Genomic DNA, 26,322 nt, shown 5'->3' on the forward strand with positions numbered 1-26,322 from the left:
GGCAGGGTAGGCGGAGGGGCATGTTCCGGGTCTAGAGCCAGACCCGGTCCCCCGGTGCGAACACAGGGGTCTCACTGCGGTGACAGTCCACGCTGGTTTTCTGACGACGCGCGGCTCACTGGAGATGGACACGAACGGCCTCCCATGTCTCCTCCGCGAGCTTAAACCAGTCGTACACCGCAGGAGTGTCAGTCTGACCCTGATGCCATGGTGCCAGAACTGGCTGGTACCCCAACACACACTGAAAGGGGGAGAGGTTAGTGGAGGAGTGGCGAAGCAAGTTCTGTGCCATCTCGGCCCAGGGCATGAACGCTGCCCACTCCCCCGGCCGGTCCTGGCAATAGGACCGCAGAAACCTGCCCACATCCTGGTTGACTCTCTCTCTATCTGCCCATTACTCATCACCAAGATGATGACTCTCTCTACCTGCCCGTTACTCTGAGGTAAGGCTGATCGAGACCCCCAGACGTTCCATTAACGCCCTCCATTAATGCCCTTTCGACGTGAACTGGGTACCCCGATCAGACACTACATCCTCAGGCACCCAATTACGGATGGCTGAAATGTGGTCACTCTCCATCTCCACCCCTGATGTGGAAATGCGATACCCTAGGAAGGAGACGACCTGTTGAAAGAACAGGCATTTCTCAGCCTTGACATACAGGTCATGCTCCAACAGTCGTCCAAGTACCTTGCGCACCAGGGACATGCTCGGTGCGTGTAGCGGAGTAAATCAGAATGTCATCGATATACACCACTACACCCTGAAAATCTCGTCTACAGAGGATTGGAAAACCGATGGAGTATTCTTCAACCCGTACGGCATGACAAGGTACTCATAATACCCTGTGGTGGTACTGAACACTGTCTTCCACTCGTCTCCCTCCCGGATACGCACCGGGTTATACGCACTCCTGAGACCCAGTTTCGTGAAGAAGTGCGCCCCATACATTGACTCAATCGCCGTAGCGATAAGAGGTCGCCGGTAACTGTACCCTACCGTGATTTGATTGAGACCTCGATAGTCATTGCACAGGCGTAAACCTCCGTCCTTCTTTTTACAGAAGGTAAGAGCCAAATCGGCATATTCTGGGGGATGTGCATGGTGGAGACCTGATCTGGACTTTCCACCGTATGGGCACCAACAGAAACCCCTACACACTTCCTGAGCTCTCTCGCAACCAACCCGTGAGAGCCCTCTGTTGCCAGGAAATAGTGGGGTTATGCAGAGCTGTCACGACTCCGACCGAAGGACACTCCCCTTCCCGTTCGGGTGGCGCTCGGCGGTCGTCGTCGCCGGCCTACTAGTTGCCACTGATTAATTCCTCCCCCTCCTTATGTGTTTATTGAGTGCACCTGTTTTGAGTTAGGTAATATAGTAGTGAGGCTTTATTAGTCAGCCGGCCTGCCTGGTTCCTTGTGCGGGATTAATTATTGTGACCGTCTGTTTGGTGTACTTGTGTGCACGTCTATGGGTTTCGTGTTTTCCCATTTCGTGGTCCCCTGTTTGGGTCGTTTGTTTGTTCATTACGCCCTGTGTTTTCGTGGGGTTGGCTTAGGTTCGCCGTTTCTTTGTTCATTAAAATAGCACTCCCCTGAACTCTCTGCTTCCTGCGCCTGACTCCTCACCCACTACACTCAGACCGTTACAGAATCCCGTACCCTGAGGAATGGAGTCAGCAGGAGCAACAGCCACTCCCCTCCCATCGATGGAAGAGAGGGTTCTCACACCACCGTTCTCCATCGGATCGGAACGGCTATGGATCTGGTGATGGAGAGAATGGTCCGATGGGAGAGAAGCGGTCTCCTCTCTCCACCTTCGCCCCCCTCCTCAGGACTCCCCATCTCCCGACTCCAGCACCCTCCGTCTTAACCTCCCAAGGGTCTATGATGGAGCGGCAGCAGGGTGCCAGGGGTTCTTACTCCAGCTAGAACTGTACCTGGCCACCGTCAGACCCACTCCCTCGGGAGCGGAGAGGGTGAGTGTCCTCATCTCATCTCACGGATCGTGCTCTGGAGTGGGCAAACGCAGTTTGGAATGGCCCAAACTCAGCTAAGGAGCACTACCCCGAGTTTTCTCGCCGCTTCCGCGCCGTGTTTGACCACCCCACTGATGGCCGAGCGGCGGGAGAACGACTATTCCATCTCTGGCAGGAGAGGAGGAGCGCCCAGGATTACGCGTTGGAGTTCCGTACCTTGGCAGCAGGATCCGGGTGGAACGACAGGGCCCTTATCGACCACTACCGGTTTAGTCTCCGGGATGACGTCCGTAGGGAGCTAGCGTGTCGGGACACCGCTCTTTCCCTGGATGAGCGAATTGACATGTCCATCTGACTGGACAATCTGCTGGCTGCCGCGGGCGTTCGGAGAGGGTCCTGTGTGTTCCACCACCCAGCACCTCCACTCCCGTACCGATGGAGTTGGGAGGGGCTTTGCCGAGGGGTACCGGAGGAGTAGGCTCCCTCTGCACCAGCTGTGGTCGGAGAGGACACACGGCCGATCGGTGCTGGGGATCTCCGTCTGGGAGTCGAGATGGCAGGTGGAACATTTCTCGATCACCCTAGGTGAGTCAGCACCAAACTCACCCAGAACCCTCTGTTGGTCACATGTTTGTCTTGATTTTTTTTCTTAATTTTTTCCCCCTCTTCCCAGCATAGGGCGCTAGTCGATTCAGGCGCAGCTGGGAACTTTATGGATCGCGGACTCGCTATTAAATTAGGTGTTCCACTTGTGCCGATAGATTCTCCCTTTCCCGTGCACTCCCTAGATAGCCGGCCATTAGGGTCAGGGGTGGTCAGGGAGACCACGGTTCCACTGGACATGGTAACGCAGGGGAATCAGGGGGAGCGTATCAGTCTCTATATTATTGATTCGCCTGCGTTTCCAATGGTGCTCGGGATTCCCTGGCTGGCCCGGCACAATCCTAAAATTTTGTGGAGACAGGGGGTTCTCCAGGGGTGGTCAGAGGAGTGTTCTGGAAGGTGTCTGGGAGTTTCCGTCGGTGCCACCTCGGTGGAAAGTCCAGACCAGGGTCCCACAGTGTGCATTCCCCCCCGAGTATGCCGATTTGGCAATTGCTTTTAGTAAAAAGAAGGCGACTAAATTACCACCACATCGACTGGGAAGGGATTGTGCGATAGATCTCCAGGTAAACGCTGCGCTTCCCAAGAGTCACGTGTACCCATTGTCCCAAGAGGAGACGTTGGCTATGGAGACATATATCACAGTCTCTGGGACAGGGGTACATTCGGTCCTCCATTTCACCCGTCTCCTCGAGTTTCTTTTTTGTGAAGTAAAAGGAGGGAGGTTTGCGTCCGTGTATTGATTATAGAGGTCTAAATGCCATCACAGTGGGGTTTAGCTACCCACTACCTCTCATTGCTACGGCAGTGGAATCCTTTCAGGGAGCGCAGTTCTTCACAAAATTGGATCTCAGGAGCGCGTATAGCCTGGTGCGTATTCGGAAGGGAGACGAGTGGAAAACCGTATTTAGTACCACATCAGGCCACTATGAGTACTGTGTCATGCCGTATGGGTTAAAAAATGCTCCAGACGTTTTTCAATCCTTTGTAGACGATATTCTCAGGGACTTGCACGGGCAAGGAGTGGTTGTTTATATCGATGACATTCTGATCTATTCAGCCACTCACACCGCGCATGTGTCTCTGGTACGCAAGGTGCTTGGTAGACTGCTGGAGCATGACCTATACGTCAAGGCTAAGAAGTGTGTGTTCTCCAAACGAGCCGTCTCCTTTCTGGGTTATCGCATTTCCACCTCGGGGGTGGAGATGGAGGGTGACCGCAGTAAGGCCATGCGTAATTGGCCGACTCCGACCACGGTAAAAGAGGTGCAGCGGTTTTTGGGTTTTGTCAACTACTACCGGAGGTTTATCCGGGGTTTTGGCCAGGTAGCGGTTCCAATTACCTCATTGCTGAAGGGGGGCCCGGTGCGGTTGCGGTGGTCAGCAGAGGCGGACAGAGCTTTCAACAAGTTGAAGGCGCTGTTCACGGATGCACCCGTGTTGGCGCATCCAGACCCCTCTCTAGCATTCATAGTGGAGGTGGATGCGTCCGAGGCTGGGGTGGGTGCCGTGCTATGCCACCAAAACTCCGCCCCTGCGCTTTCTTCTCGAGGAAGCTCAGCCCAGCGGAGTGTAACTATGATGTGGGGGACCGGGAGTTGTTAGCGGTGGTCAGAGCTCTGAAGGTGTGGAGACACTGGCTTGAGGGGGCTAAGCACCCCTTTCTCATCTGGACCGACCACACAAAATCTGGAGTATATTCGGGCAGCTAGGAGACTGAACCCGCGTCAGGCAAGATGGGCCATATTTTTCACCCGATTCCGGTTCACTTTATCGTATAGACCGGGCTCCCAGAACGTGAAGGCGGATGCACTGTCCTGCCTTTACGACACAGAGGATAGGTCCACCGAACCTACTCCTATCCTTCCGGCCTCAAAGCTGATGGCACCGGTGGTATGGGAGGTGGACTCGGACATCGAGCGGGCGTTACGGGCTGAACCCGCGCCTCCTCAGTGTCCGGCGGGGCGGAGGTACGTGCCGCTTGGTGTTCGGGACCAACTGATTCGGTGGGCTCACGTCCTACCCTCCTCGGGTCACCCTGGGGTGAGGAGGACAGTGGGGAGCCTTCGGGGGAGGTATTGGTGGCCTACCTTGGCTAGGGACGTTAAGGTTTATGTCTCCTCCTGTTCGGTATGCGCCCAGAGTAAGGCTCCTAGGCACCTTCCTAGAGGCAAGTTACAACCCCTCCCCGTTCCACAACGGCCATGGTCACATTTATCCGTAGATTTCCTGACCGACCTTCCCCCGTCTCAGGGCAACACCACGGTTCTGGTGATTGTGGATCGGTTCTGTAAGTCCTGCCGTCTCCTCCCATTGCTCAGTATCCCTACAGCCCTACAGACTGCGAAGGCATTATTCACACACGTCTTCCGGCACTACGGGGTGCCGGAGGACATCGTTTCTGATCGGGGCCCCCAGTTCACGTCCCGAGTATGGAGGGCGTTCATGGAGCGTCTGGGGGTCTCGCTCAGCCTGACCTCCGGTTATCACCCCGAAAGTAATGGGCAGGTGGAGAGAGTAAACCAGGAGGTGGGTAGGTTTCTGCGGTCGTACTGCCAGGACCGGCCAGGGGAGTGGGCGAGATACATCCCCTGGGCTGAAATGGCCCAGAACTCACTATGCCACTCCTCTACTAATGTGCCCCCCTTTCAGTGTGTGTTGGGGTACCAGCCGGTCCTGGCACCGTGGCCTCCGAGCCAGACCGAGGCTCCTGCGGTGGAGGAATGGGTGCAGCACTCCAAAGAGACCTGGAGGGCCATCCAGGAATGCCTTCAACAGGCTAGTGGACGGCAGAAAAGGAGTGCTGAACGCCACCGCAGTGAGGCCCCCGTGTTTGTACCGGGGGACAGGGTCTGGCTCTCGACCCGAAACCTGCCCCTCCGCGTGCCCTGCCAAAAGCTTGGGCCACAGTGTGTAGTTTAAGTCCCCCTGTTTGGGGCGTTTGTTTGTTCATTACGCCCTGTGTTTTCGTGGGGTTGGCTTATGTTCTCCGTTTCTTTGTGCATTAAAATAGCACTCCCCTGAACTCTCTGCTTCCTGCGCCTGACTCCTCACCCACTACACTCAGACCATTACAAGAGCCAACCAGGGAAGGCATAGTACCACAGGAAATGCAGGTGAGTCAATGAGAAAGAGACTGATTTTCTCCTCATGACTCCGCTGCATAACCATGGCCAAGGAGATGGTGGCCTCCCTGATTAGCCCGGACCCTAATGGTCGACTATCTAGAGCGTGTACCGGGAAGGGTCTAACTATATGAACAATGGGGATCCCTAACCTAATGGCTAATGCTCTGTCGATAAAATTCCCAGCTGTGTTTGAATCGACCAGCGCCTTATGCTGGGAATGTGGGGAAAACTCCTCAGGGAGACAAACAGGCACAAACAGTTGATCAACAGAGGACTCTGGATGAGTGTGGTGCAAACTCACCTGAGGTGACGCCAGAGTGCCCTGCCAGTTGCCTCGACTCCCAGAGGAACCAACACGGCACCGACCGGCAGTGTGACCTCTGCGGCCACAGATGGCGCACATGATGGCTCCTCCTCCCGTCTCCCTATGCCCTGCACCTCCTAACTCCATGGGCACCGGAGCAGGGTTGCTGGATGATGGAACCGACAGAGGCCCCTCTGGACGTCTGCGGTTGACCAGCAGGTTATCCAACCGGATGGACAAATCCACCAGTTGGTCAAATGTAATGGTGGCATCCCTGCAGGCCAGCTCACGTCGGACGTCCTCTCGTAGGCTGCATCTGTAGTGGTCGATGAGGGCTCTGTCCCATGCCTCAAATGGAAGAGCCTCTCCCCTGCCGTTCTGCCCTCAGGTGGATGGTCGAAGATGGCCCTGAAGTGACGGGTGAAATCCTCAAAGTGGTCTGGAGCCGTGTCTCCTTCTCTCCAAACGGCATTTGCCCACTCCAGCGTTCTTCCTGTGAGACAGGAGATGAGAGTGGACACTCTCTCCCCTCCTGAGGGAGCTGGGTGCACAGTGGCCAGGTAGAGGTCCAGTTGTAACAAGAATCCCTGGCACTCTGCTGCCGTTCCATCATACTCTCTGGGAAGGGAGAGACGCATCCCGCAGGAATTCTCTCCGGATGGAACGGGTAGAGACAACCCCGGTTGTGCTGGTCGAGGCACTGGAGAGACCTCCTGTCTTTCCCAGTGGTCCATGGTCTGGACAACGCAATCCATCATGGCACCAAGATGATGTAGCATGGCCGAATGTTCTTGGACGTGCTCCATTCAATCGGTGTGTAATTCTGTCAAGATGTGTATGAAGGCGAAGTCAGGTGCTGTATGATAAATAAAGCACACTTTATTAGAGTTCCAAACAGGGAGTACAACAAAACAAACACGCTAAAAAAACGGAATAATGAAGTAAAGCGCTTAACGAACATCACTTGACATGAAAACAATTACACACAAAACATGATGGGAAACAGAGGGTTAAATACAAGGAGGTTGATTGGGGAAATGAAAACCAGGTGTGTATGAAAACATGACAAGACAAATGGATATATGAGAAATGGAGCGGCGATGGCTAGAAAGCTGGTGATGTCGACCGCCGAACGCCGTCCGAACAAGGAGAGGAGCCAACTTTGGCGGAAGTCGTGACACTCCATTTCTCTCTCTCTCTCTCTCTCTCTCTCTGTCTCTCTCTCACACTTTCTCTCTTTCTTTATTTCTCTCTCTCTCTGTCTCTCTCTCTCTGTCTCTCTCTCTCTCTCTCTCTCTCTCTCTCTCTCTTTGTAAGGCCAGGTCATCAGCCAGGTCCCTCTAGAAGTATTAGAGACAGTTTTAGTCCCCCACATGATGAGTACTATTAATGTCTCATTAACCCACATGGCCAGACTAGTCTCGCAGGACACGTCCCAAATAACCTTATTCCCTGTATAATGCTGGTCAAAAGTAGTGCATTTTGTAGAGAATAGGGTTTCATTTGGGACACTGCCCGAGGCTGGCAGGACACTGAGACAGGCCGAGCTACTGTAGCCTGCTGTCTGGAGGAGAAACAAGGGTTCATCTGCCTCTGGAGAAGAAGACTAAGAATAATAGTATACACCAGTGATGGTTTCTACAGGTGTAAAGGCTCATTAAGTGGGGTGAGAGCCGTGGGAAGCCAGAGAAAGTGCTTAGCTGGATTGATACATCAACCACAGCCACCACTCACGTGTCTCTCGCTTCTGGAGGTGTGTGAGGGTGTGTATTTGAGGTGTGTGTGTGTGTGTTTGTATGAGTTGTGTGTGCAGGTGTGAGTGATAACTATATGGTTGTGTACATCAAGCAGAGAAGCTATTTTTCATTAGATCATTACGATGTGTCTTATCCAGCGTAGGTAATTTCCTGTATGGTAGGACACTACTGTGATTGGAAACCTGTTGGTCACACAAACATGTGTCTCATACACACACCCTAATCCAGCCCTTCGGCCCTGAGGGCCGACGTCACAGACTAGGCAGTAAATCTTAATGAGAGTTGGGCTTGTCCCCTCTCTATTTGTCTCCCTTGTTCCTTGGTTACACACACACACACACACACACACACACACACCCTAGGCTCGGCCCCCCCTGTTTCTGGGTTTTACACAGAGCCTCCAACAGGGAGCTTTAATAAGCACTGCATTTAGCCAGGCGGGGGGGCGATGTTTGATCCCCGTAATGAGTTCTCCTCTAACCGCCATGTAGCTTAAATGTACCTGCATGTGAAATGTATACAGAGCCCTGTGTGTGTGTGTGTGTGTGTGTGTGTGTGAGCCATCCCTCTCCCCCTTTCTCCTCTCTTCCAGCCCTTATTTATTTAAGGCTTTCTACCTGGAGGGTATCAGCACATTTTCAGCACTTTCACTGCTGGAGTGTTTCCATGCTAACCAAGCTACTTTTTCAATTTTTTATTCATTACTAAGAGTGTCGTTATTGCACAATCTGGACACGTGTCGTTGGAAAATTCCATCGGTATCAGCTGAATTATAGTGGTGCAGCCTCTCTTGTGGTGGGCAGAAAATGGATGTTGCCTTTCTTTTTCCATTCGACCTTTCACGTTTCCTCATTGGTTTAAAAATGTGTATCTCAGAAATATCAGAGGCGATAAAGATACATTTTCTGAGAGCCCCTGTTAAGAGTGAGACACTCGTCTTCGACCCTCGTGGGGTGGTTGAGAATGTCAAGTAGCAATCCAAGAGGATAGGCAGATATTATCAAATAATACTGAAAGCACACAGTCTTTCAGAGAGAGAGAGACCTGTCCTGCTGTTTTTACCAGCTTGTCTGTCTGACAAGCTTCTGGCTTGTCCCTCGATCCCGTTGTATGTAGATGTAAAGTGAGCCATAGAAATAGAATTACTAGATTAGGAGTTCCCATTCATGTTAGTGTTCTGTAATTCTTAGGTCTATTTCTACCAGAGCAGATGGGCCCCCTGTGACTAGGTCTCCCACGGTGCACTGCAGCAGCCATCCGATCCAGTATGTCACCTGGTTCCTCAGCCCTGTGTTCCAGTAGCAGACTGTCAGCTTCACATGACGCTGCTGCTGACAAATGGGACTTAAGAAGACTAATACAGTATCCAAAGAAAAATAAATGTACTGTATTTATACAGAATGTCTCAGACCCTCTTGCTTGGTAAAGCTCTGGCTCCCCAAGTCCCCTAGTGGATATACACTACACAAGGCGGACTTCCTCTCTGGGTGGAACGCAGCCACGACGTGGAGAAGAGACACCTGACTCCGCCCTTGCACACGCTCGGACGTCGATCGACAGAGTGAAGTGTTTAGAGACTCTTAGACTACAAGTTGGGTAGAGGTTGAACAGAACGCAACTCACCCATTGTCAGTTAAGAATAAACTGTTTTGCTCTGTGGGGGAGGGGCGATAATGACTGCGTTCATAGGGAAAGAAATAGCTTTTTTTGTTCTTTGCCTCTGTAGTTGCTTCAAGTCCCAACCCCCATATCCCAGCATGCCTCTATAAAGGTAAAAGGAATTCTGAAAGTAAACATACAGGTGTTCCTTTCTGGTTGTGGAGGATCCAGCAGTAGTAACTGTTATTACAGAGCAGAGTAGAGCATTGATGACAGGGCCTTGTGCTTTACTGCCCCCAGGTAAATTATAGTAGGCCTTCAAACTCACATACACCAGCATTACATGCCTTTGAATCTAACACATATACACAGGCATTATCCACACACCAGCATTACATGCCTTTGAAACTAACACACATACACAGGCATTATCCACACATACACCAGCGTTACATGCCTTTGAAACTAACACACATACACAGGCATTATCCACACATACACCAGCGTTACATGCCTTTGAAACTAACACACATACACAGGCATTATCCACACACCAGCGTTACATGCCTTTGAAACTAACACACATACACAGGCATTATCCACACACCAGCATTACATGCCTTTGAAACTAACACACATACAGCCAGGCAGTCACAAGAAGATGGACCCAACCCAGGGAACTGACAGGGGCCAGGAGGGTCCCAAAGGGCTGGGGCCTGTGTGTGTTGGAACTGGGAAGGGGTCAGAGGTGACCTGTCCCAGTCTGACCTGACCCTGCCTCGTCTCTAAAAAGATGACAGCCGGCATCTGAACCGATGGGTGTTGTTTGGGTCCTTGACTAGAATAACTTATTTCACTATCTTACTCTTGACCTGGATATGTAGTAGCTGGGCTCTGTGGCTCCTATTGATTGCAGAAGAGACCAGAACTGTTTCTGTAGGTTATAGGCCTGTACAGAGAATAGGATGAATATGATTGTCCAGTGAATGTACTGTGTGTTTTGGGGTTAGAGAGCCACCTGCTGGGGAGAAATAGGAACACTTTCCCTGAAATGGTACTAAATCAAATCCAATTTTATTTGTCACATACACATGGTTAGCAGATGTTAACGCGAGTGTAGCGAAATGCTTGTGCTTCTAGTTCCGACCATGCAGTAATATCTAACGGGTAATCTAACCTAACAATTTCACAACAACTACCTTTTACACACAAGTGTAAAGGAATGAATAAGAATATGTACATAAAAATATATGAATGAGCGATGGCCGAACGGCATAGACAAGATGCAGTAGATGGTATAGAGTACAGTATATACATATGAGATGAGTAATGTAGGGTATGTAAACATTATATAAAGTGGCATTGTTTAAAGTGGCTAGTGATACATTTATTACATAAATTCTTTCATTATTAAAGTGGCTAGAGATGAGTCATTATGTTGGCAGCAGCCACTCAATGTTAGTGATGGCTGTTTAACAGTCTGATGGCCTTGAGATAGAAGCTGTTCTTCAGTCTCTCGGTCCCAGCTTTGATGCACCTGTACTGACCTCGCCTTCTGGATGATAGCGGGGTGAATTGGCAGTGGCTCGGGTGGCTGTTGTCCTTAATGATTTTTTTGGTCTTCCTGTGACATTGGGTGGTGTAGGTGTCCTGGAGGGCAGGTAGTTTGCCCCCGGTGATGCGTTGTGCAGACCTCACTACCCTCTGGAGAGCCTTACGGTTGAGGGCGGAGCAGTTGCCGTACCAGGCGGTGATACAGCCCGACAGGATTCTCTCGATTGTGCATCTGTAAAAGTTTGTGTTTTTGGTGACAAGACAAATTTCTTCAGCCTCCTGAGGTTGTACTACACAGTGACATCATTGGGGGACAGATTTGCTTTTGATCCATTACCTTCCTTGTCTAAGAAATATTGTATGAAACATCACAAGTGATTGTTACTGATGTCTGGGTAGTTTGTGGTTACTGGGAAGTGTGGGGTTTAGTTCGTTCCTGTCCACAGGACGTGTTAATGGTCATTCTGCTCCTGTCTTCTACATCTTCCAGTGCCACGACCACATCCATGTGTTTTACTACTGGGTAAGAAGCTATGTTTAGGAGCTGCTTGTGTCCAAAAGATGATTTGATCCTCCAGTAGTTACTGAGACTTTACACATTGGTGTTAACTCACTAAACAAGGTCCATAACAAGGTCCTGTTCCAGACCAAGGTCAATTACAAGGCTACACGGAGGGAGTCCATTGGTTCGTACTGCGGAGGCCGTAAAGTCCCAGTATGTGAACTTGGCCGTCATTAATGCAGCTCATTATCTTTTTATGTAGACGGAGTAACCAACGTTTTCTCTTCTTCCCTGTCTCTCCTCTCTCCGTCTCTTCTCTCTCCCCTGTCTCCTGTCTCTCCTCTCTCCTGTCTCTCCTCTCTCCCGTCTCTCCTCTCTCTGTCTCTTCTCTCTCTCCTGTCTCTCCTCTCTCCTGTCTCTCCGTCTCTTCTCTCTCCCCTCTCTCCTGTCTCTCCTCTCTCCTGTCTCTCCTCTCTCCCGTCTCTCCTCTCTCTGTCTCTTCTCTCTCTCCTGTCTCCTCTCCCATGTCTCTCCCCTGTCTTCTCTCTCTGTCTCTCCTCTCTCCCGTCTCTCCTCTCTCCCCGTCTCTCCTCTCTCCCCTGTCTTCTCTCACTGTCTTTCCTCTCTCCCGTCTCTCCTCTCTCCCCTGTCTCTCCTCTCTCTGTATCTCCTCTCTCCGGCTCTCCTCTCTCCCCTGTTTCTCCTCTCTCTCTCCTCTTTCCCTGTCTCTCTCCTCTGTCTCTCCTCTCTCCCCTGTCTCTCTACTCTCTGTCTCTCCTCTCTCCCCTCTCCTCCCTCCTGTCTCTCCCCTCTCCTCCCTCCTGTCTCTCCCCTCTTCTCCCTCCTGTCTCTCCCCTCTCCTCCCTCCTGTCTCTCCCCAGGGTAGTTTCTACGTCCCTAGTGAGAACTGTCTTCAGAGAGCTCACACGTGGCATGGTAGACTCTGTCGCCTCCTACTGGTGGTACACCGAGGCGTACGCCGCTACTACACCACTCTGATGAAGGAGATACCACAGCTGGACCAAGTGGAAATAGGTGAGGCAACAAGATGTTACAATAGCAATTCCTCAATATTTAGCTATGTCTATGTGGCCGTCAATCAAGTCAATTATTTTGTTGTTCAAAATAAAGTATGATACTTAGTAGACTTGAGCTATGCTGTAGTAATCTCTTTCGCTTGTCTTTCTCTCCACAGAGGAGCTACCTGTGGAAGAAACATTAAATCAGCTCACAATAGAATTACAGGTATGTGGTGTACGAGACATACAGTACTGCTAAAAACCAAGATCAACATTTTATATTAGCTATGCTTTCTTTCCTCTGTTCTACTTGTATTTCCATTAACAATTTGTTCTTAAATACCTAATTAAGTAAAGGTTAAATAAATAAAAATAAAATAGAAATTCCATTATTCATTTTTTAACTTGAACAACGTACAGGTAACTGCCAAAATAAAGGAAACACCAACATAGTGTCCTACTAGGGCGTTGGGCCACCACGAGCCAGAACAGCTTCAATGCATAGATACGACAAGTGTTTGGAACTCTTTTGGAGGGATGCAACACCATTCTTCCAAATAAATTCCATAGTTTAGTGTTTCCACCACCATCAACAAAACACCAATCTCAGGTGCCACTCCAGAATCTCCCTTAAATGTTCATTTGAGTTGAGATCTGGTGACTGAGATGGCCATGGCATCTGGTTTACATTGTTTTCATGCTCATCAAACCATTTAGTGACCACTCATGCATGGGGTTATAGCCATGGTATCCAAACCAATGGCCTTCCCAGCATTTTTATACATGACCCTAAGCATGATGGGATGTTAATTGCTTAATTAAATCAGGAACCACACCTGTGTGGGAGCGCAGCCTGCTTTCAATATACTTTGTATCCCTCATTTACTCAATAGTTTCCATTATTTTGGCAGTTACCTGTACTATATATCTAAGATAGCAGTGGCATCTGGATAAAGTCATTGAGTATATAAATATATACTATCGGTATCCACTCTATTCTCCTCCTCTAGGATCAGGGAGGCCATGAGAAGGAAGCAGAACATATCAGTAGAGACCTGACTCAGCTCTGGTCCACCTAACCTGCCCTTTGACCTCAAACCAGCCTCTAACCCCTCTAACCAGCACCACACACTGACCCTCGTCTGTCTCCTCTCTCCTCTCCTTCTCTAGCTGCAGGGGGGCCATGAGAAGGTAGCAGAACAGATCAGTAGAGATCTCACCCTGCTCTGCTCCCAGCTGTCGGCTTTGTGGACCCGCTTCCTGGAGGCTGCCGTACCCAACACACATATCCTGTCCCACCTGGCCCAGGAACACCACACACTCAGGGTGAGCCCTAACCCCTGACCTCCTCAGGAACATCACACACCCCCCTAGATACTATCTGATATATTATGAAGTATGCAACACTAGAGGACGAGGCCTTGAACCCTCCAGAGTCCACTATTCTGATTCGGTTTTGTGTGTGAGATTGCGTAAGAGTTTTACAGCCAGATAAAACACACCAGCTGATGATTAGTCCCTATAGACCTCAATGCCTTGAATAGACATTATATCTGAGAATCCCAAATGTAATTTGCATTTAATCATTGGAATGATTCATATTAATGTAATGTAATTCCCACTCCTCTCCTCAGTGTTGCTAGCAGGTCTCCAGGCTCTTGTCTCTCACAGTGTTAGTTTCATCTCTCCTGTCTGTCTGTCTGTCTGTCTGTCTGTCTGTCTGTCTGTCTGTCTGTCTGTCTGTCTGTCTGTCTGTCTGTCTGTCTGTCTGTCTGTCTGTCTGAGTCTTAATGAACACAGCATGTCTCCATCACAGGAGGTTGGTGACGCCTTAATTGGGGAGGACGGGCTCGTGGTAACGGCTGGAGCGGAATACGTGGAATGGTATCAAATACATCAAACACATGGTTTGATGCCATTCCATTAGCTCCGTTCCAGCCATTATTGGGCGCTGTCCTCCCTCAGCAGCCTCCACTGGACTCTCCATATTAGTTTACCTTCAGGGGTTAGTTTCATGGTTCCACCCACAGGAGGGTGGGATTTTAATGAACATTTATTGTGTAATATACCTTTATGAACAAACATACAGAAACACTGTTTCTTGATGTTCCTGACTCTGTCTGTCTTTGTGCCTTCATAACAGGAGGGAGGTTTAGTTACACTTTAGTGGGATTTTTGTATTTATTTCTGTTTAAGGGATTTTTATAAATGACTCTTAGCATGATGGGATGTTAATTAATTGCTTAGATAACTCACATCTGTGTGGAAGCACCTGCTTTTAATATACTTTGTATCCCTCATTTACTCAAGTCTTTCCATTATTTTGGCAGTTACCAATACTTTTACACCATTTCTCTTTTTGATGTTATTTTGAAGATCAAGTCATTGCCTTTTGTGCATACAGTATTAACTCGGTAAGTTTCTCAGTGAGGAAATTAAGATTGTTTTTGTTTGTATTTTGTGCCGATGTCAGGTCAGGCGATTTTCAGAGGCATACTTCTTCACAGAACACCCCAAAGAGACATCCCTGACATTTCAAGAGGACCTGTGAGTACTGCCATTCCAGGAGCTCTATGATTTAGTTTTGTCACTCTGTTTTAGATTTAATTTGATGTTAATGCTTTATCTAAGACATCCTTCTATGAATGGAGAAAAGGTAGGCCTAGTGTGTTTGAGTGATTATGACAGATATCTTCTATCTCCTGGTTAAAGGATCAACAGACACTGTCAGATAGCTGTGGAGGTGCGTAACTCCAACTACCTGACCAGGATGCCACCATTACCTGTAGAGTGCCTGGACATTGACGGAGACTGGAACAGCCTGCCTATCATCTTCGAAGACCGATATGTAGAGTCTCCACGGACAGGTGAGTTGACTAAGTCCAGGATTTCATTTAACAGCGATAGACTTTAACCCTTGGCCTACAATTTCTGCGACCCCACAGAAATCTAATAAAAATAATACAAAAATCCCCATTAAAATCTGTTTAGGGGCCTCCCGGGTGCATCGCAGTGGTAGCTGTGCCACCAGAGACTCTGGGTTCGAGCCCAGGCTCTCTCGCAGCCGGCCGTGCCGGGAGGCCCATGGGGAGGTGCACAATTGGCCTAACATCGTCCGGGTTAGGGAGGGTTTGGCCGGCAGGAATGTCCTTGTCTTATCGTGCACTAGCGAATCCTGTGGCGGGCCGGGTGCAGTGCACGCTGACCAGGTCACCAGGTGTACGGTGTTTCCTCTGACACATTGGTGTGGCTGGCTTCCGGGTTGGATGTGCATTGTGTCAAGAAGCAGTGCAATCGGGTTGTGTTTCGGAGGACGCATGGCTCTTGACCTTTGCCTCTCCCGATTCCATACGGGAGTTGCAGTGATGAGGCAAGACTGCCAATTGGATACCACGAAATCTGTCTGTTTAAACGACATCACGGTACACGTTCCCCAAGGGCACCCCCCCCCCCCCCAAACTCAACTCAAAAGATGGTGCACAGAATGCAAAACTATTCTTAGAAATATTTAACCTCCACACATTAACAAGTCCAATAGCTCAAATTAAAGATAAACGCCTTGTTCATCTACCCAGCGAGTCAGATTTCTAAAATGTTTTACGGCGAAAACATAGCACATATGTATATCAAACCACCACTAGGACACATACAATATGTAGCCATATTGTCAAGCAAAAAACACAATCACAAACGCAGGATTAAAATAAAAATAATTCACTAACCTTTTGAAAATCTTCATCAGATGACAGTGATAGGACATGTTACACAGTACATTTATGTTTTTTTTCAATAATATGCAATTTATATCCATAAATCCGTTTACATTGAGCCATGTTCAAAAAAATTCTACAAAAATGTCCTGAGAAATTATACATAGCTCCGCCAGATAACAGCAATACACATAAACTTTGACTAAATATACATGTTCTACATATAGTTAGAAAGATACACTGCTTCTTAATGCAACCGCTGTGTTACATTTATTTTTAACGTTACAGAATTCGTTCACTAGGCACCAATCTGAGACGGCGCTCAGACATAAGCAATATTCCTCCGCTATGTTGGAGTCAACAGAAACACAAAATTACAACATAAATATTCCCTTACCTTTGAAGGTCTTCGATCAGAATGTAGTGGAAGAAGTCATACTTACCCAAAACATTGTTTGGTTTCAATTCGTGTGTCTTTGTATTAGCATATGCTGCAAGTTCCAGCTGAAATGCTACCAAAAATTACTTCTGGTCACGAACAGTTGCGCATCAAATCTTAAAAATTACATATTATATGTCGACGAAACTGGTCAAACTAAGTGCAGAATCAAGCTTTAGGATGTTCTAAGCGTACAAAACAATTGGCGATTCGACCGAATGAACGCAACTCTTCTCAAACGAAATAGAACAAAAGAATAGGCTGTATACAATTGCGCCAGGACGCACAGATATTTTCCAGTGACACGTCACTATTTTGCCCGCCAACCGGTCAAAGCTCGCGGGATTTTCTCCATTACTCGCCCCATTGAAAGAGCACAGCACGCTGAACACACAGAAACTGTTCCCAGATCTGTAGCCGGTTGGGAAGGGTGGGGGCGATGACGTCAAAGTTGGGGTAACTTTCCTGATGAGAGAGAGAGTTTGGGAGAATGGCTGCCCTGTGAGTTCTGCTTTACATACAGACATAATTCGAACGGTTTTAGAAGCTTTAGGGTGTTTTCTATTCAATGATTATTATTATATGCATATATTAGCAATTTTGGACAGATTTTTTTTCTGTTTACTATGGGCACGCAATTCCTCCAAAGGGGGCAGTATTGTGCATAGCCTTAACAGGTTTTAAGCTAGAGAGAGATGTGTTTGTTTTTTTGCATGGGCTGCGTTTCAATCCACCGCATCTGCCGATGTCGCCCTTCTGCATCTGCGCTGAAAGGTGGCAGAGAGAGAGTGGCGTTTGTCATACCATAAGACATCTAGAAAAGTCTGTCTTCTTACGAAAACTTCTGTAGCTTCTGAACGGTTTGGCTTACAAACTATTATGACCACGATGCTCTAGTATGCCCACAAGCCTCACAAGCCTCATCGGAAGGCCCCCGGTACCATTTAAAACAATGTATGGAAGTATATATGGAGAAGGTTTAGTATCTAAAATAAGGGGATTAATACATGTCAAATATCTTTCTTATATCTCTCAGATAGATTCAGAACAAATTCAGAACAAACTTCATTTCGATGTTTGGGACTATCTGTTGTTTCATGGAGTGAATCTGTTATTAAATTGGCTAAGAGCAGTAATGCCAAATTCAATGTTTCATCCAATATGTTTTTATATGTTTTTGAATACCTTAAGGGGTCTTAAAATTAAAATCAAATAGCTAAATGATCCTTGGTATGACCTTAAAACAATTCCATATTTTAGCTTAGAGGATTAAAGGCAATTTCCTGACGTTAGCGGCGATCTTGATCGCTGATAGCGCAACAAGAATTCACCTTTAAGCAGTACATAGGTAGTTTATCTGTTTTAGTTTGAATACTGACCTGAGTCTGCTTTTATTTTTGCTAACAATACTGTTTTATCTGGTTCAGATCCATACGTATTTAAGTAGTGTAGACCAGTATAATTTAAACATCTAGTATTAGCATAAGACCTAACATTTTTCTTCATCTTTATGTATAGATTGGGGATCATATGCACCAACACATCTGCCCACCAGTGAGCAGGCCATTCCCAAGCCTCCAGTCACTGATACAAACATTAGTCCTCCTGCCCTGGACCAGCTCGCCAGCTCACCAGCAATACCAACCCAGGAGCCTAAAGACAGTGAGGCTACGTACAGGTCTCTCATAGGAGAGCAGAGCACCAGCATTATTACTGACAAGATAGGTTCTCCATCTATTGAGACTCCAGACCCAGACCAGGCAGAAACAGACCGGGGAGAGCCAGTCCAGCCAGGGGATCCAGAGGAGCAGACTGAGACAGAGGAGATCTCAGAGGAGAGCCCTGGTTTAGGCCTGAGCTTCCTTACAGTCAGACCCACTGATGTGGATCCGTTCAGAGGAGAGGCAGTGCTCTCCTCCAACCACAAACACTGTACAGACCCACAACATACTTCTAACAGTGAAGCCACAACTTGGAAAGACTTGGAGAACCATCAAGACATCATCACACAGAGATACCAGAACATTATCAGTACAGGAATTGACTTGGATGTAGAAGAGAAGGATGTTCCTCTGAGCAGTCTAACCACTAACTCCCAGGCTCCACTCAAAGATCATCCCCTCACGCCCCCTCTACCTACAGACCTGAGGAGAGAACTGGCCAACCGAGGGGTGGGGTTTGGTGGCTCCAAGATCCTAAACCGCTCCCCCTCCGTCATCTCTGACTCTGGCATCGAGAGCGAGCCCAGCTCGATGGCTTGGCCCCTGGATGTTTATCGGACGGGAGGAGGGCGCCCTCTGGAGGAGAGCCTGGTACTGCAGCGCCTGGCGAGGAGAAACCCGGCCCACCGCAGTTCCCTAGAGGGCCTGCAGACAGAGAGCGGAAACAGCAGGGGCAGCCTGCCCAGTGGAGGGGGTGGCAGCGCTGGCATCCAGGCCTCCCTCACCTCCATCTCCTCCCTGCCCTACGAGGACGACGAGGAACAGAGGAACCAGCTCAGTAAACTGACCAAGTCTGTCTCAGCTCCTCAGATCTCCAGCCCTGAGGACACAGAAGAGGACCAGGGAGGAGCTGAGGAGGAGGTAGACATGGAGAGCGAGGGGACTAGCGGGTACCAGGACCAGGAGGAGGGATACACTACCATCTCCACTGCTGCCACTAATGTAACGACTGGGGATGTGATCAGACACCTGGAGTCCTTATCCGGGGTTAACCACTCCTCTCTGGAGGACATCCAGGAGGGAGAGCTGCCTGAGGTTGGTCTGTTTGATTGGGGAGCAGCTCCCTCACCACCCCAGCAGGTGACCAGAGCTCATCAGGAGAGTGGTTGTGATCTTAAAGAAACTCTTAGATCTAATGAATCTGCTCTGCCAGAGACCCTGTCATACACTCAGGACATGAAGGCAGTCTTAAGTGGCATTAGTCGAGTTCCTGAAGTCTTGCTGTTCCAACAGTATGTTGAAGGTCATGATGACGTGAAGGATCCAGCTATAGTCCGTCAGATGGAGGATAAGAACCATCACAGAGGAGATAGCAGTGGTGTGTTAAACTCAGTTGACCCAGGTCTCTGTGAAGTAGAGATTGCCCCCTGTAGCTGTGAGACCAAACCCAAACCCTGTGAACATGACAGCAGTGTGCTGGTGGATGATGTGAAGGATAATCCAGTCAGGGATGACTGTCAGAGTCTCCATCAGATTGGGTTGAATGACCTTGTTGACCAGAAACGGCTGGATCATCACCAGACTCCGTCCCAGAGCCTCCATCGGGTCGGGTTGCGTGACCTAGTGGTGGTCTCACAGAGGAAGAGCCTCCATGACCCCAGGCCTATCCCCTCTATCCCCAACCACACAGAGAGACCCATCCACCTCCTAGGCCTTATTGCCAATGATACGGCCAGGCCTGATGACCTCATAGGGCTCCCGGCCAATGAGAGAGAGGAGCTGGATCTCAACGGTCAGACCAAGCTGGCTAAGATCCCCAGTAGCTCGGGGTCAGGGGCGGGCTCGGGGTCAAGCTCAGGGTCAAACTCAGGGTCAGGCCTATCCTTTATGAACAGGAAGATGGTGGAGGTGGTGAATATGTCTGTGTCCTGTGCTCCGACCTGTCTTCCCTTCTCCTCCGTTGTCCGGGACTCACCGTCCATTAGCGGCATCTCCACTCGACAAGCCGCATCCCCCATTACCCATCAGCCCCTGGGCTCCTTCGGCATCATCTCTTCGTCCTCGTCCAATGCCCTGGGGCCAGATGACGAAACAAACGAGAGGATGCTGCAGTGAGTTGTTTAATCTTTCTAGTTTTAGAATGAGAAGAAATGCCGCAGTGAGTTGTGGGGAACCAGTCATAGATGTGTGAGAAGTCAGACGTTTTCATTGCTCTTTTTCCTCTTTGATGATGGGTTCTTCTGAGCGTGTGCATATGCATATAACATTGTGATTTCCCATAATAATGCTGCTGTGATTTCCCATAATGATGCCACCTTTGCCTGCATTGTGTTCCAGTTTCTACAGGTCCAAAGAGGATCTGGTGAAGGAGCTGGTATTCCAGGCAACCCTGTACAGTGACCTCCCTCACCTGGCCTCCGACCTGCCCTACTTCCCCCCTGAGGAGGAGGATGAGGAGTTTGAGGATGGCATACACCTGGTCGTATGTGTCCACGGCCTTGATGGTGAGACCAATCAATCAATCAATCAATCAAATCAACCAGATCAGCCAGATCCTGATCCACCAGGTTGTATATGTCCATTGCCTAGATGATAAAACATCACACAATGTTGTCCAATGCTAGAACAATAAAGCTTTACTCAAAAGAACTGAATAGGTCAGAATATGGTTTGGGTCCGCTCTCTATACTTACATACTGATCAGGGCCAGGAGTTTAAAGCTGTATTGTTGTATTGTCTCCAAGGCAACAGTGCAGACCTTCGCCTGGTGAAGACCTTCATAGAGCTGGGATTACCAGGGTCCAGACTGGACTTCCTCATGTCTGAAAGGAACCAGGTAAAATACTGAGTATTCTGTCCGCACATTAATACAATAAACATTGATTTTAGAGAATCGATAATAGGTATGAGCGAATCCTGTGAATATGCTTTAATTTTAGGCTACGTCTGCCAGATCACCCTTGTAAATAAGTTATTTTGATCTCGGTAGGATTTCCTGGTTAAATAAATGTGAAAATGTGTTGTTTTCCTCTTCCTTGGCTGCAGACTGACACGTTTGCAGATTTTGACACCATGACGGACAGGCTACTAGACGAGATTATCCAGCACATTCAGCTGTACAACCTCACCATTGGACGGATAAGGTCAGTATCCTAACCACTACACAACATTAAAGACATTCTCCTAACCACCACACAGCATTAAGGTCAGTTCGAAACATCACACAACATTATGGTCAGTTCTAACCATCACACAACATTAAGTAAGGTCAGTTCTTACCACCACACAACATTAAGGTCAGTTCTAACCATCACACAACATTATGGTCAGTTCTAACCATCACTCAACATTAAGGTCAGTTCTAACCATCACACAACATTATGGTCAGTTCTAACCATCACACAACATTAAGGTCAGTTCTAACCACCACACAACATTAAGGTCAGTTCTAACCACCACACAACATTAAGGTCAGTATCCTAACTACCACACAACATAAAGACACAGTACAGTAATAGGAGGCAATGGAGAAACAAAATTGATGTAGTATTCTATATAGCCACTAGATGGAGGCACATGATGATATTCCCTGGCAGGTCCTCAATTGCGTTCTCCTTGCATCCTCAGAGGTCCTTCCCCTCTGACCTTCTCCAATGGGTTTTGAGAAGAAGATGAGGAGATAGTACGCAAGCAGTACTTTGAGATCTTCCCCACAGCCTTTTATCAATTCAATTTGCTCACCTCCTCCGTCCTCTCTCCTCCGTCCTCTCTCCTCCGTCCTCTCGCCTCCGTCCTCTCGCCTCCGTCCTCTCGCCTTCTTTCGAAAAGGTCAAAGTTAATGAAGGAGAGTCAGCAAGGAGAGTTAGCGTGGGTGGAAATGTGCTTGCTTGAAATGAGACGGTCCTTCTCCACTCACAAGTCATTGGGCAAATGACGTTCACAGGGGTGGATCCCAAAATAAATATGTAAAGTGATCAAAAAAAATGAAGTTATTTTTGCACTGCATTTTATAAAAATAATAAGTAGTATATTGTTTTTAAACGTGTGCATGTAATTCTCCTCTGACAAAGCAAAATCTGATTTAAAGGGGGTGTGGCAGATTTCCACTTATCGGTTTTCAGGTCATGGAGGAGAGAAGACGGAGGATGGACTTTTGCCCAAAAGAGAACCCCCCCCCCTGTCTCAGCTCAATTCCAAACCCTATCAAACTGATGGCCAGTTAAAGCAGAGGAGGCTGGTGGGAGGAGTTGTAGTAGGACAGGCTCATTGTAATAAATGGAATGGCATCAAATATGCGGTTTCCATATGTTTGATGTATTTTATACCGTTCCTTTTATTCCAATCCAGCCATTACAATGAGTCCGTCCTCCTATAGCTCCTCTCACCAGCCCCCTCTGAGTTAGAGGTTTTAATAACACAGTAATGAAGGATATTCCCATGCACTGTCAATCACTTAGCATTCTCTGTGATATGAAGAACTGAAACGTTTAAAATTATTTTATTTAACCTTCATTTCAATAGGCAAGTCAGTTTAGAACAAATTCTTATTTACAATGACGGCCTACCGGGGAGCAGTGGGTTAACTGCGTTGTTCAGGGGCAGAACAACATATTTTTACCTTGTCAACTCAGGGATTCGATCCAGCAAACATTTTGTTACTGGCCCAATGCTCTAACCACTAGGCTACCTGCCGCCCCGGCATATTTTTCTCCGTAGCATAACACTTCTAATGGGTCCAAGTACAGAAATTCATCATGTGCAATAATTGCCCTAAATATGCCAATGTTCCTATCTGAGTTTCTGGGTATGCTATTTAAGTATGTATTCTTTTCAACATTGTTTATACTCTGTGACTAAAGACATGGAGTGCCACAGAAGCAGCTGTCTCTCTCCACATCGCCTCTATACTTAGTGTTCGAGAAAACCGATGAAGAAGTTGTCAGGAGCTGGTGTTGAGGGAAGCTGCCCAGTACTTTGATGATGGTGATACTACTGTAATTAGCAGATGGCAAATGAACATCTAAGGAAATCTAGTGTCTCATTGACTACTGGGACAAAGCAGCTCATTACTCTAGCTACCGCTATCGTAGCCATTAAGACGGCACGGCGGCGCCTTGCTTTGGAGGACGATTATTTGAACATTAATCATTTATTTGGAGTTAACAGCAGATTGGATGCGCTACCCTCATCCTGAACACTTTATACTAATAGAGTAAATACCAGGGGACAAAAAATTGGAGGCACTTATTTCTGTGCATAGCTTCTATTCTGGAGGTCTTGTCATTTGGTACTATTTTTTCTAACGAGATCTGGGTAGCAGCAGAGGGATTTTTCTGAGTGATCTCTTTTCAACCCTCAGTTTCATCGGTCACTCTCTGGGGAATGTGATCATCCGGTCGGTTCTGACAAGGCCTCGGTTCCGCTGCTACCTGATCAAACTGCACACCTTCCTGTCTCTGTCCGGACCACACCTGGGAACTCTGTACAACAACAGCACGCTGGTCAGCACAGGTGAGGTGGGGAGGGGTCAGTATACCTACCTACTTGGACCTTTGAAATCCTTGCAAAACCTAGGCCATTGTTGACTCAGCATGGAGAATAGAAACAGCTCATTGCAGATATATACTGTCTTACTGCAAGAAGTGTTTCTGATTTTCGTCTTACCATTCTATGTAGTAATTGCATTCAGCTCTGCTCTGTCCTCCTCCCAGTGTCTTCAAAAGGGGGAGTGTATGTCTAATTCAGAGGACTGTTACAGGTCTGTGGCTGATGCAGAAGCTGAAGAAATCCGGATCGTTGCTGCAGCTTACCTGCAGAGATCATACCGATCCTCGGAAAACATTCCTCTATCTCCTCAGCCAGAAACCAGGTAGATACTGCTATAATGGATGAGGAGCTATACTGTAAGAGCACAATGATTTTAAATATTCATAAATACATTTGGTCATCTTGTCTTTTTTTGTTTTGTTTTCTCTTTACCTCTCCATATCATGTGGCTAACTCAGACTCCACTAGCTAACTCTGTTCTGGGAAGCCCCCCTCCACTGTGTGAGATGAACAAAGCAAAGACACCAAGTAGATTAAACACTTTTTTTCTTCGAGCTGTGTCGGGCTGACAAAATGATGCAAACCCTGTCATTTGAAACCCAGCAGTGCACTCCTTTAAAAGCACAGTGACAAGAGACACGAGAAAAAACACCGCTTTATCAGTCGAGGGCTGTCAAACGATGATGATGGCACCAAGTCATACATAAATATAACCTACAAACACTTTTGCTCTCTCTCTCCGTGTGTCTCTCCGTGTGTCTCTCTCTCTCTCTGACTCTCTGTCTCTCTCTGTCTCTCTGTGTCTCTCTCTCTCTCCGCCCTCTGTTTGTCTGGTTTCTCAGGGCTCCAATTTTTCAAGAATGTGGTGTTGGTGGCATCGCCTCAGGACAGATATGTTCCCTTCCACTCTGCCAGGATAGAGATGTGCAGGACTGCACTCAAAGACAGGACCACAGGTTAGCACCACTCACTGCAGCTCCTATTTTCTTATTGTTCTCCACCAAATGTATCTATAAACATAAATACAGAAAGCTTTTAACGTTCCGTCAGAGACTGAACCCTAACATGTGTCTGTCTGTGTTTCCACACTGTAGGTCTCCATGTAAACTAACTGACATGCGGTTCTGTCTCCATATCCAAGGTCCAGTGTACACGGAGATGATCAACAACCTACTCCAGCCGTTGGTGGGGTCTAAAGACTGTCGTCTGATTCGCCAGAATGTGTTCCACGCCCTGCCCAACACCGCCAACACTCTGATTGGCCGAGCCGCTCACATCGCCGTGCTCGACTCTGAACTCTTCTTGGAGAAGTTCTTCCTGGTAGCAGGGCTCAACTACTTTAAATAGAACTTCAAACTACTTAAAACAGTATTTCAAACTACATTAAAGGGATACTTCAGGATTTTGGCAATGCAACCCTTTATCTACATCCCCAGAGTCAGATTAACTTGTGGATACCATTTGATTGTCTCTGTGTGCAGTTTGAAGGAAGTTGCTAACTAGCTTTAGCGCAATTGCTAACTAGCGTTAGCACAATGACTGGATGTCTATGGTAACTGCTAGCATGCTATATACCATAGACTTCCTGTCATTGCGCTAATGCTAGTCAGCATTTGCTCACGAAACAACCTCTAACTTCCTTCATACTGGATGCAGATACATGGATAAAAAAATGTATGAGTTCATCTGACTATGGGAAAGTAGAAAAAGGGCTTCATTGTCAAAAACCCGAAGTATCCTTTTAAATAGAGGCTCACCTACTTCAAGTACAGGCTCAAATACTTAAAGTAGATCCACTACTTCAAATAGAGCTGTAGCTACAAATAAACTGTGTGTATGTATGTATGTATGGCTTAGAGAGGCCCTAGGTCTTAATGAAGATCTCCTTGTTGTGGTTGACTGGATAGGAGGATTTGGCGAGAGAAAGGGGGTTGCACCACGACTATATTGTGTGTGTGTGTGTGTGTGTGTGTGTGTGTGTGTGTGTATACACACAGTACCAGTCAAAAGTTTGGACACACCTACTCTTACCAAGGTTTAAAAAAAACAACTATTTTCTACATTGTAGAAAGAAGAGTGAATACATCTAAACTATGAAATAAGACATATGGAATCATGTAGTAAAAGGGAAGACTAAAATAACACATCCTAGATCTGAATGAATGAAATGTTCTTATTAAATACTTTTTTCTTTACATAGTTGAAGGTGCTGACAACAAAATCACACAAAAATGATCAATGGAAATCAAATTTATCAACCCATGGAGGTCTGGATTTGGAGTCACACTCAAAATTAAAGTGGAAAACCACACTACAGGTTGATCCAACTTTGATGTAATGTCCTTAAAACAAATCAAAATGAGGCTCAGAGGTGTGTGTGGCCTCCATGTGCCTGTATGACCTCCCTACAACGCCTGGGCATGCTCCTGATGAGGTGGCGGATGGTCTCCTGAGGGATCTCCTCCCAGACCTGGACTAAAGCATCCGCCAACTCCCGGACAGTCTGTGGTACAACGTGGC

General features: G+C 47.8%; 1 protein-coding gene across 1 annotated transcript in view; it reads left to right on the plus strand.

Moving 5' to 3' along the window:
* The window catches only part of LOC135549063 (protein FAM135B-like), a 63,567-nt gene extending 38,347 nt beyond the window's left edge, over positions 1 to 25,220 (plus strand). Inside the window, exons 8-20 of the mRNA XM_064979129.1 lie at positions 12,308 to 12,461; positions 12,622 to 12,671; positions 13,616 to 13,771; positions 14,919 to 14,992; positions 15,158 to 15,312; positions 18,113 to 20,366; positions 20,593 to 20,759; positions 21,000 to 21,091; positions 21,301 to 21,398; positions 23,615 to 23,766; positions 24,014 to 24,124; positions 24,645 to 24,758; positions 24,944 to 25,220. Coding sequence (XP_064835201.1) covers positions 12,308 to 12,461; positions 12,622 to 12,671; positions 13,616 to 13,771; positions 14,919 to 14,992; positions 15,158 to 15,312; positions 18,113 to 20,366; positions 20,593 to 20,759; positions 21,000 to 21,091; positions 21,301 to 21,398; positions 23,615 to 23,766; positions 24,014 to 24,124; positions 24,645 to 24,758; positions 24,944 to 25,149 — 3,783 coding nt within the window. The 3' untranslated portion in view covers positions 25,150 to 25,220. The remainder of the gene's footprint in view (positions 1 to 12,307; positions 12,462 to 12,621; positions 12,672 to 13,615; positions 13,772 to 14,918; positions 14,993 to 15,157; positions 15,313 to 18,112; positions 20,367 to 20,592; positions 20,760 to 20,999; positions 21,092 to 21,300; positions 21,399 to 23,614; positions 23,767 to 24,013; positions 24,125 to 24,644; positions 24,759 to 24,943) is intronic.
* The last annotated feature ends 1,102 nt before the right edge of the window (positions 25,221 to 26,322 follow it).

The sequence above is a fragment of the Oncorhynchus masou genome, chromosome 12 (assembly GCF_036934945.1).
Source record: "Oncorhynchus masou masou isolate Uvic2021 chromosome 12, UVic_Omas_1.1, whole genome shotgun sequence".
NCBI lineage: Eukaryota > Metazoa > Chordata > Actinopteri > Salmoniformes > Salmonidae > Oncorhynchus > Oncorhynchus masou.